Consider the following 12,733-nt stretch of genomic DNA (forward strand, 5'->3'; position numbering starts at 1 on the left):
GGGAAACTCAGATGTTAAATTTTCAGGAATTTTTGTGAGCCGGTTATTGAATATATTCATGATTAAAAATATATAAAAACTCATAAATTATATTAAAAACAAAGATTTATATGATCAAAGTGCATCACTTACTGATTATTTTACTGTATATTTCTGTTGTCTATGCTCTTGAGGTTATTTATATCTAGTGTATCTGTATGGTGGAAGTGCTGTGTAGTGGTATCCTACCCAACTCTGTTCAGTGAACTGACATTGATAGCTTTAAAATGACCACAGGGGAGTAGTAACACTACAGCAATTGGCAGATGCTACAAATAACATTCTCTTATCCCTTCCCCACCGCTGCCATGCCTCAAGCTGGTTAATTAATATTTACCAGCAAATCATTGGCCATGACTTCTGTGTTATATACTTGTCTGTTTATGTGCCTGGCTTTGCGGCAAGACTGTGAGTTCCTTGAGGTTGGAATTTATATCCCTGGTACCAAGCACAATGCTTGGCATATAGTTGGCAGACAAATTTTTGTAGACTGAATGGGTGGACTTTATATTCATTCAGTCCTCGATTCAAATCCTGGCTCCACATGACTTTTTGTTTATTAGTAAAATGAGGATAATAATACCAGTCCTGCATGATTTTTGGGAGGATTAATGAAGAGATCCAGATATCTGTCTGGTACATAGTAGGTGTAAAAAAGTAGTCAACATTTATGATTATAACTTAAGAAGAAGGAGACATAAATGCCATTAGGGTCCAGACTTAAATATGCAGAGAGCTTTGTATTAAGTATTTGACCACAAATTGGATGAGAATCAAGAATGTGGCAGTGTTATTTTTGTGAGTGTACATACTTCTGCTCCTTCCCACACCAAATAATGGGATATATTAAAAGGAATATGATATATAAGAGGCAGGAAGCAATCCCTCTGTTGTATTTGGCTTTGTTCAGGCTCTTATTACAGTATCATGTCCAGTTTTACATTGCTCATTTTAAAGAGGATGTCAAAAAACTATATGTAGCATGTCCTGGGAAGAACCAACAACTATGATTAAAGGGATAGAAAATAGGTCCTTTGAGGCAAGTTTAAGGAATTGAGTTTGTTTATTCTGGAAGGGAGATGGTGAAGGAGTTACTTAACTATCTTCAAGTACATGAAGGGTTATTATAAGGAGGACACTCTCATGTTGTTCTCCAAATGCACAGAGGACCGAAAGAGGAAATCGACTTATTTCATTTAAAGAAAATTGTGTTAAACACTGAAATTGACTGTCAGGGGATGTCATGGAATCTCCATTTTTGAAAATATTTAAAAAGAGCAGCAGCAGATGGTTATTTATTGAAAGGTTTAAATGTTTGACCTCATGAAAGTGACAGGCAGAATTGTAGACCTTGAAGCTTTTTTCACCTCTATGATATGATTTTCTTATATTTTATTGAAACTTACCAAGCATATCCCAGATATCTCATTGGAAAACCACTTACCGTTTGATAAAATTATTCTTTAGCTTGCATTGTATCTTAATTGCTGGATTTATCTTGAATGAAGACATTCAGTATTATCTGTCTGCTAATACCTAAATTGAAGTCAGATACAAACAGTCCACGTTTGTACTTTTTTACTCTGTTCAACATATCTGTTACTTAACAGTGTTCAGTATTAATATTTTTTAAAGTAGTATATTATAAATATTCTGTAACTCTTTTGCGACAGGGAATCCTCTTGGTATATGATATTACAAATTATCAAAGCTTTGAGAATTTAGAAGATTGGTATTCTGTGGTGAAGAAAGTGAGTGAGGAGTCTGAGACTCAGCCACTGGTTGCCTTGGTGGGCAATAAAAGTAAGTTATTAATGTTTATTTATATATAGTAAACTTTATTTGTCTATCCTGTAGTTTTTATTCCTAAAACAAATTGATGCTTGGAAACATAAATAGATACCGTTTTCCTGGAGTGAGCAAGTTGAGGAGAAAATTCTTAAAGATGTGTACAGTCTTTTCAATAAGTTTGATGCTTGATCTGTCGTAACTGCTCTGCCACTTTGGCCAATTCCTTGTTAAGGTAAGTTCTGTTCTGCAGTGTGTGTGTGTTTTGGCTTCCTGTTGTCTAAGGAGGCAGCGTGGACTATTAAGAACAGCAACACAGCTGCAGATTTTATGATATTACACTGCAGCTTCAGCTCTGCCCCAGAGATTTTGAGAGATACATTTCATTAAATGATACCCTGTTCTAGGGAAGGAAGCAGTGTCTGCATGGAATTTTGTGTGCGTTGTTCCTTGCTCTCATCGCTCATAAACTTCCTTTTCTAAATTTTTGAGGTTTGTTCTTAAATATAGATTTTTTTTTGAGAAAGGGTATAATATTGGGAGAGGAGTGGTGCTTGGTAAAAATGATGGATAAGTAATTTTTGAGATCTGTCTCTTGGGCTATGATATGCAGCATATAAAAATTATAAGACTGAATTCAGTACAGGATTATTATTTGGTTCATAGTCCTGCCATGCATTTACCCTGGTAAAGGGGACCTTAATAAGAGTTTTCAAATATATAAGATATGATATTACCTAATCTTCTACAACTTATTTGAGGTCAGAAAAAGAGAAAATGAATTTAAATTATACCATGGAGGATTCAGGTCAGGAACTGTTTCCTGACTATAAGCTTTGTTAAATCAATACCCAAGTATACTACCAAGAGAATTATCTTCTCCAAAAGTCTTTAAAAAAATACAGTGCATTTTTTTTGTCTATGATTATTTAGGAAATAGTACTTCCTGAAGGACCAAACCATGATTTCTTCATTATGTGGTTTTGCACACTTAGATGAACATTTAATAAATCCAAGCCTTACTTCAAAACCATTACAAAACAGGTGTGAATATCATTTCTCTGAAGAGTTAAAAATATAAATTTTATAATACTTTCTAGAAAACAGTATCATATCACAAAATGGATGGCTTGGGTAAAAGAAACAAGCTTTAGTTAAATTTTGCTCATCTATTTTTTAGATCTAATTGAGTGAATCAGATGCTTTTCAATTCATTGAAATCCCCCTTTACAAATCATAAGTTTTGATGAGCTTAGGTTCTGTTTCTGAGTGCAGCTTTTCATTTTAGGAGATCATTTGTTAGTCATTCGTCATGTCACCAAAGCATTGGTTTATATTATAGTTAAATTTGTGCTTTATTGGAGGTTTCCCATCACCTTTTGGGAAATTATAGAGTAAGGGAGTTATGGGGGTTGGGATTTGTTTTCATTTCTTTCAGGATATAATCTAACTACATCTGGAGTAATGGTGTAGTGGTGCACAATTACATACATTATGTTATGTGTTTATGCTATCCTGTGAGGCCTCCGCCATTGGTCACTGTCTAAGACAGGATGTCAGACTAGATGGGCTATTGGACTGTGCTGGTGATGCCATTCCTGGGTTTCAAAAACAAACATTTATATAATTATATGAATTTATGCAAAAAACTGTTACAGTGTTATGTTTGAGATTTAATTGCATGAAAGTCAAAAGAATTTTTTCACTTTTGGTTTAGCTTTAACCCCTTTCTTGTATTTATAATACTCTCTTTCAGAATGCGATCATATAATAGAGTATGCAGTCACACAGAATGTTACATGTGTAAAATTAAGTGATTAGAGATGAACATTTTCCTGAATATTATTTACTGCTGTCACCCGCCCAGTTTCATATGATCAGTACGATCATGTAGTGAATGATCTTACAATTTGTGTTTACAAGTTGCTGTTACATTATAGTAGTATGCACTCATTTTCTTTTTTTGGGGATATAATTATATTAAAAAGCAAAGACTTTTTTTTGAGCAACACCAAACTAATTAAAGAGATTTTATTAAGAGTTTCTATATCAAGGGCCTCATGAAACATTGGAACATTTTCCAAGTCAAGGAAGCAGCTCCCAGATTCATAGAATGTTCCAGATGGCAAGGCTTTCACAGTTGTTTCATCTGACTTTTTTCATTCATCAGATGTTATATTTGTTCAATCTGTTGTTTCTTTTTATTCCTCTTTTTCTGCTTTCTCTTGAGTTAATTGATCATTTATTATTACATTTGATTTCACCTATTAACTTACACATATTATATATTTAGTTGTTTCCTTAAGATGTTCACTATACATCCTTAATTAGTCTACCTTCAAATAATAGTATATCTCTTCGTGTGTAGTATAAGGAACTTAAACATTAGTGTTCAATTCCCTCCTGCCCCAATCCTTTCTGTTATTATTGTCAGATATATTTTTACATATTCTATAAATAATTTTTGCTTTAAACAGTCATGTAGCTTTTAAGAGCAATTAAAAATAAAAAAGGTACATTTTATTTTACATTTACTTGTTACATTGCCAGCACTCTTTATTTATCTGTTTAGATCCAAGAGTCTGTTTGATAGCAGATTCTGTTTGAAGAACTTCCTTTAACATTTCTTTTAGAGTAGATCTATTGACAATGAATTTCCTCAGTTAGAAGCAAAGACTTTAGGTACTGGTTAAAGGCAAAGCAAAAGAATCATGATGAATGGGAAGACGTTTGAAGCTGAATTATGATCATTATCTACACAGTCATTGTCTGCCTAAATGTGCTTTTAAAAATTCGTTATTCTCTCCTATTCTTTGCCTGAATAGAAAGCATATGTTGAAAAGAAGTATGTGTAGGCTATGAAAATATTGGCAGCAGTAGCCAACTTTTCGCCAAAGCTTAGCAAAAAGATGGGATACAGAGAAAATTTCCATACAAAGAGTGTGTGTGTGTGAATTTGTTCCATAGTAAGAGCTTATAATTAGTAAGTTATAAAATCATGTGCTTTTTATTAAAATATGGTAAACTCTCAGAAATTTGGGCTGAGGATTGAGAATAGTTTTAGGTAAAGGTGAATTACAGGTTTATTTTTGTAAAAATTGCATTTTATTATGGTTTAACTAGTGTAGGTTAATGATATAGCCAGCAGAGGAGGGACTTGCTTTAATGAAATAGAATTAATAATTAGTAAGTTAATTATTTCAGTATATAACACTTAAAAGTATATAATATATTTGACCCTTGAACAACACAGGGGTTAGGGTCATAGTTCATTCCTGCAGTCAAAAATCCACGTTTAACTTATAGTCAGCCCTCTGTAAACTCTGTTCCTCCTTATTCATGGTTCTGCATCCATGGATTGAACCAACTTTGGATCATGTAGTACTGTAGTATTTACTATTGAAAAAAAAATCTGCATGTAAGTGGACCTGCACAGTTCAAACCAGTGTTGTTCAAAGGTCAACTGTACTTAAAACAAAATTAATTTATTTTATTTTATATTCAATTCTAAAAGGTTATAAAACAGTAGTGTTATTTTTTCGTACTGTTTAAGATTTTAAATGAAGTATTGAGTCGTGGTTAAGATCAGAGGGTTTTAAGTTTAGACAGACTTTGCTTACAAGCCCAATTTCTTCACTTATCAGCAGTGTAACATCTGACAAGTTACTTTATGTCTTTAAGTCTCAATTTCTTCATCTGGAAATAAGGATAATGGTTTCTGTCTGATAAGGATTAAGTGAGCTATTACATAAAAACACTTAGAACACATTTCCTGTACACTGTAAGTGCTCAATAACTATTAGTTATTATTATTAATCAAAATAGCCTTTTAAAAGCATGGACCGTAGCTTCAGTTAGAAAGATCACAAGTTACAAATTAGTACAGCTGACATAGATATTTTACAAAAGTAGCCTGAAGAAAATGGTTCCTAGAGAATTCCTTTGTCACCATCTTATTCCTTGTTTTTTACCATAATAGTTCTCATGCTGTGTGTTGGGTAGGACAGTTCATTCAGAAAACATTCTCGAGTGCCAACTATGTGTGTTCAGCTAGCCATTGTTAATTTGTGCAAAGGTTGAATCACAGAGAGTGCTTAAGGAGTGATTGGGACCTGCTAATCTGGGTCTTAATTTTATTCTTTTTCTCTACCATCTTCAGGTTTTCTAGGAATTTGACCTTCTTTTGCTTTGTCTGGTTGTTGGGATTGATAAATAAAATTATGTTCAAATTTCCGTGGAAGGCCCTACTTTTCCCTAGTGAGGTAAAAAAATATTCCTGGTAGTAACTTTCAAAATGGGAAAGAGGGAGGACTTCCCTGGTGGCGCAGTGGTTAAGAATCCACCTGCCAATGCAGGGGACACGGGTTCGAGCCCTGGTCCGGGAAAATCCCACATGCCGCCGAGCAACTAAACCCGTGTGCCACAACTACTGAGCCTGCGCTCTAGAGCCTGTGAGCCACAACTACTGAGCCCGTGTGCCACAGCTACTGAAGCCCGTGCACCTAGAGCCCATGCTCCACAACAAAGAGAAGCCACCACAATGAGAAGCCTGTGCACCACAACGAAGAGTAGCCCCTGCTCACCGCAACTAGAGAAAGCCTGTGCGCAGCAACAAAGACCCAGTGCAGCCAAAAAAATAAAAATAAATAAATAAATTTTATTTTTTTAAAAAATGGGAAAGGGGTAAGTCATCTACTTATTCTGTGTGTTTTGTGGAAGTTACATTGGAGTTTGATGATGTCTGCAGCTCCAAGTACAGTGCATTGTCTGATCGGCTATGAATATAGCCACATAAGCACCTGGAAACAATTATATTACCATCTAAGGCAACTTCTGCACCAGGCTTAATACCTGATTTCCTGGCCTTGAAGGTCTTGCTCTCCCAGCATTGGGGCACTCTCACTTGATCAGAGCCTGCACTGCAGAAGCTAGGGATTTTCAATATGTGACCACTTATTACAGGCTTATTACGAGTGGACCTGACCATGGCCCAACACATAATCTTCAACTTTCGTGTGAACTATGGCACTAGCTTCCTAACTCTTCCTCCTGCTCTTAGCTTTGATCTCCTAAATCCAGTTCCCAAATGGCAAATCATACAACCCTCTAGTGCTTTCTCATCACACTAGAATGAAATCCAAACTCTTTTATCCAATTTCGTCAAGCACAGGGTTATCAGGCTCCTACCTACAACTCAGATCTCATTTGCTACTAAATGCTCCTTTGTCCACTATATGTGTAAGGCACATTTGTCTTGGCTGGCTCCATTTTGTCATTTGGATCTCATCTTATATGTCATCTCTTCAGAGTTGCCTTCTTTGACCATTCAAGTCTAAACAAGTCATCAAGTCCCTTTTTGTGAGGAAGTTCTGTTTCAGTTATTTGCATAGTCTCATTGTCATCTGATATCATTTCTTGTTTGTTTCTTGTCTAAGCTCTGAAAACTAGGGACCTCATCACTTAGAACAATGAATGAATGAATGAATACCAAATGAATGAATAAAAGCCCTTTCAGGAAGACTGTTGAAATTAAAAGTGTATATGGCCTGGGATATGTTATTCAGAGTAAATGATTTTCTTAATAAGGAAAAATACGTAGTAGGTAACAGGGAACTTATTAGATGGCCTTCAAGCCCAACTGGCCTAGTGAATTACACTCTGGTGAATAATGTCAGAGTTTCTTAAGAAACACATTGAAGTTATATTATGCTGGATCATGTTAGAGATAAAATGTCATAGATTTTATATCATGACTTTAGGTTAAATAAATCTAAAAAAATTAAGAATTTTGCTTCATTTTCTTGTGACTTTTACATACTGGTAGAAACTTACACTTTCAACTTTTTATTTACAAATTTTAAATTTTTGTGTTTAATTTAAAAATCAGAGTCTGCACTCAAATACACTTTTAGTTTTTCTTTTAGTGTTTCAGGGAAAGTTCAAATTAAAAATGAACACTCAGGAATATTAATTTTTTAAAGATTAATTTTATATTCAATCCATGTTTTATAACCACATGGCATTAAAATTTGTCATTTTCTTATTTTCTATCTTTAAGCTGTTATGTTTTCCTACTATCTGATCCATCACCTAGTTTCTCCCCTGACTAGCTAACATTCTCAGTTGGATAGATTTTAAACAGAAATTAACAGGGTTGCATAGGAGCTGCTCCCTTCCTGATTTATAGCTTCTTAGTTAGTGGAGGGGTGGTGGTTATCAGTAACTTGTATTGGGAGTAGGAATTATCATGCTCCAGTATAGAGTGGATGGATGAATGATTTCTACTCTTAAAGATATTAAACAGATCCTTTCCCAAATAAAGACTAATAACTCAGATTTTTAAACAATCTTCATGACAGATGAGGGCATAGAGAAGAGTGCATCAACACTAATTAACAATGTTGAGTGTATATTCTTCTTAACACTGATTGATTGTTCTTGGAGTACTATCTGTGCCCAGGAAGTGATGTTTTACACTGTGAGGTTCAAAGGTTACATTTTAATGTACCCTGTAAATTGTGTTCCCTGAACTCCATGGAAATGTATTAGTAAAACAGGTAGATTTTAAGTTGAAAATTTTACTGATGCTCTCAGTAAAGTTATCACAAGGCTTTTAAAGACTATTCTTTATTCTTAGTAATAGATGAGTATAAGAGATGGCTTTATGTCCAGCTTTAAGAACTTTATGGGAATTTACATGAAAGTACTTGCCTATACTGCTACTCTTTTGAGTTTTCAAAAATTCTTATTGTATCTGGAGAGTGGAAATGTGAAACTATGAAGTAAGTAACATTTACTTTGATTCCTGTTTTGAAGGATTCATATCAACTTCTATAAAATTTATCATCTACAGTATTTTAACAAAGTGAACAAGTGAGTCATTATTACCAGTTTGTTTAAAAGAGTTTACAATTTATAAAGCATAAACAAAAACTCTTTTGAGGATTTGAAAAGTTCATTCTGTTTATACAGTCTAAATTATAACATTCTGCCCCTTACCCATTTACTTTAATATTGTTCTTTTTGTTCTGGTGATAGTAATCCCAGAAGTGTCAGATCCAAGTGTCTTTTTCAGATGGACCTAATGTTTCTGTTGCTTCATTTTTTTTTTCTTTTTTCTTTTTCCTCTCTTTACATGTAAATTTGTCATATAGAGCTATGATTATTTACATACTGGAGGATGCTGGTAGCATCTTATTCTGATACTGATAGCATCAGTGTTCTGTATACTGAGTGAGAGAGTATTTTAATACATACAGTTACAGCTGTTCTCTTATGTGGTATATCACACTCCTACTGTACTTTAAGAACACTTTGATAGTATTTCCAGTTTAATTGGTTGAGTAGTTTTATCAAATTAAATGCATAAGCTTGGATTCACGCTGGTGTTGTGACTGATATATTGGGGAAGAAAATGTCAAATAAGTGCTTTTTCATAATACTAATCAGAAACCATTTTTCACCTGACAGTTGTTGCAGTGATGTTATTATGTCATTTCATAGTTACTTTTTTTTGGTTGGCCTACTTTAAACCATTTTGGCAGTATTACAGTTTACTTAGCTTGAGAAGTTTAAGGATTTTGTGGTTTTTGTTTTGTTTGTTTTGGGGGAATTGTATAAGCATTTCAGTCATAGCAATCTGTTTATATGATTTCTGTCTGTCTTTCATTGTTATGATAGAGAAAGTTTATTAAATGCTAAAGAAAGCATAATCCACCTGTTGTTTCTTTTATGATGACTCTCTGATTTTAAACTTTAGAAGAAATTATTAAATATTAAATTAATATTAAAATATTTAAAAAGAATACAGCTATAAAAACTTTGTGAAAAGATTTGAGATTTTTATTAATGTAATTTAAGCCCCTTTAATGATTTATTTTACTTTATATTTGCTGTGATTGTTTAATAAATCCAGTATAGATTAAAGAACACTAGAGTGGGGATCAGAAAACTTTGTCCTGCTACATTACCTTGGCAATTTATTTAATCACTTAAGATGATCCTCATGTATAAAATGATGGGATTGTACTAGGCAATCATGAGCACCTTCTATTCCTAAAATATGATGACCCAAACTATGTTTAGTTGTAAGTCTGATTAATTGAACATATTTGTTGCCATACAATTTTAAGAGAGTTCAACTTTTCATGTGATTGAAATCCTGTCTTCTTATCTTTACAGAGATGATTTCTTCAGCTCATTTTATCATTCAATTATTAGATTATTAAGTATCCATTTTCTATATACATGAATAGGTGCATATACCTAATAACAATAAATATAACCAAGATTTATTGAATTCTTAGTATTTGCTAGGCACACCCTGGAAGTATGACCAACTTTCAAGTGCTTTTTGGGGCTCTAAAAATAGCATTTCTTTTTTTCTTTGAAATATAGTTGATTTACAATATTATGTTAGTTTAGGGTAAACAACATCATGATTCAATATTTTTATGGATTATACTCCATTTAAAGTTATAAAGTATTGGCTATATTCCCTGTGCTGTACAATATATCCTTGTAGCTTATTTCTTTTATACATAGTAGTTTGTACCTCTTAAGCCCCTATCCTATCTTGCCCCTCTTCCCTTCCCTCTCTCTACTGGTAATGACTAGTTTGATCTCTATAATGTTCTGAAAAAGTCACCTTTTTTAGAGCAGAGTTTTTTATTTTATTTTTTTACCATTTGGAATTTTGTAGGTGTTCTGTAACTAAAGCTCCATGAAGGCAGAGACTTTTTACATTGTTCACTGCTGTGTTTCTCGTATCAAGCTCAGTCCCTGGCACACAGAAAATGCTCAATAAGTACTTGTTATGAATGACTAGAAAATTATTAATTCTCTACCTTAGTAAAAGATGAAACTGTGGAAATTTTGAGATGATAAAGAGAAAATAATACTGTTTTTTTTTCCCTAGCTTTTGTAAAACTCTGAGGCTAGGTTTTTCATCTGGAAGAGGCATATAATAACAGCCTCACTTGGTGCTTATGAGTTACTACTACATAAGATCATGTAAAATGCCTCTTACATTACACACATAGTTCTTTTGAAAACTAAACTCTTATCCCTCATCGCTTAATTTTCATTCAAAATTTTAATTTTAAGAAGTTGAGAAGTGGTATTTTCCCTTATGGATATTTATTTTATAGTGTGTTCTAGCACCTTAATATCTTTAGTATAGAGACAGTATAGAGTAGTAGTCAAGGACACAGACTTCTAAGTAAGACCACTTAGGTTCAGATATGGGCTCACTTATTTAAATGTGTGACCATGGTAAGGTACTCACCCTCTTTGTACCTTAGTTTTGTCATCTGTAAAATGGAAATAACAATAGCACCTACCTTATAAGGAGGTCGTTATAAAAATTAAATATATATAAAGCTCCTAAAACCATGCCTGGTATATATAGTTGCTATATGTGTTAGTTGTTATTATTGTATTTCCCACTCTTTCTCCAAATCCTCTCTCCTAGTTATGGGTAATGGGAGGAGGTATTGCTAAGTCTCGTATTTTTTTAATTGAAGGATTTAAAAATAAAAAACATTAAAAATTTTGTGAAATGTCTTTGAAATACATAAAAATGATTAAAATTTTGGTTATAATTATTGTTTGGAAGACACCCTTCACTTAATTTGTAGTTTAGAAGTATATTTTTCTGAAAAAATATTTAAATTCAGTTAATGGAGGAGATATAATTTGGATATTCAATCTGAATGGTGAAAGCTGGTGTACAGTTGCCGTGAATTTTTATCTCAAGTTTATTTTGCTTTGTAGACATGTGTCTAATAAAAAAAAAGATGCTGCATAAACCATAGTTGGAGTTTGAATGTACTTCTGTTTTTGGTTGAGGTATAAATGTTATTTCTGGCTGTGTCCTTCATACTTAGCTCTTCTTACAACAAATGGAAAGGCCTTAATTGTACCTAAGGGAATAGTTAATCCACAGTGGACATATGGTGGACAAAAGCCGAGTCTAGTAAATGAAATAAAATTATAAATGGTAAAGATTTGAATGCTTACAAAGTCTGGCAGCTATAAAAGATAGTGTATTGTTTGAGATTAGCAAATTTTCTCTGAAGCATGATAGTAATAATTCTTTTCTTGGTATGTTTTTGTTGTATATTTATATGTAAATTCAACTGAAAGACATACTCTCAACTTATGTATAAAGCATATTTGTCTTTTTTTAAATTGTTCATTAAGCTTTGTGATGTGACTTTGACGTCAATAATAAAGGCTGATGATATCACATTTTTGGAAAGTTACTGCTCTTTTGATTGGGGGCAGTTAATTAGCATTAACCCAGAACAGCTCTTGGGCTTTATGGATTTGAGCATTATATGTGGTTGCACTGCTCCAGCAAAAGGTTAAGTATTAATGGAGAATGGTCACAGCCCTTTTACTTAAAGAAAACATGTTACTTGTAAGTTTTCTTTTGATTTTACTTTTACAGTTACATTGAATGTCTTCATTCATTTAGCCATCCATAAAGCAAATATTGTTGCACATGCGGTGGATAATAAGTCTTTTTAGGACTACTTGTGTGGCATGTCACAGATCATTAACTGCAAGTAACCACCTGACTTGAGGGAAGCCTGGAAGCATCATTATAGTGAAATAAGCTTTTATTTAGGTATCACTGCAGCACATTGATTTATTGAAATGTCACCAATTGCTACTGTGAAAATATATTCTCATTATCATTCAGGGAATGGTAAAGATTAACCACTGTATACTGTAAAAGATATATATTGCTAACAGTAGAAAAAATAAGAATAAATATTATGGTCTATATTTTTCTAATAATTAAAGAATTAATTAGATGATTAATTAGGCTAAATTAGGTAATTCTTGTAGGATGTTTTCAAATCTATGTGTGATTCTATACATGTGTTAAAGGCATGTT

General features: G+C 33.2%; 1 protein-coding gene across 4 annotated transcripts in view; it reads left to right on the plus strand.

Moving 5' to 3' along the window:
* Positions 1–12,733, plus strand: part of RAB28 (RAB28, member RAS oncogene family) — a 101,715-nt gene that overhangs the window by 20,147 nt on the left and 68,835 nt on the right. For all 4 annotated transcript variants that reach the window (XM_067036379.1, XM_059066443.2, XM_059066442.2 and 1 more), the window contains exon 4: positions 1,713–1,842. In XM_067036379.1, coding sequence (XP_066892480.1) covers positions 1,713–1,842 — 130 coding nt within the window. The remainder of the gene's footprint in view (positions 1–1,712; positions 1,843–12,733) is intronic.

Source organism: Kogia breviceps, chromosome 6 (assembly GCF_026419965.1).
Source record: "Kogia breviceps isolate mKogBre1 chromosome 6, mKogBre1 haplotype 1, whole genome shotgun sequence".
NCBI lineage: Eukaryota > Metazoa > Chordata > Mammalia > Artiodactyla > Physeteridae > Kogia > Kogia breviceps.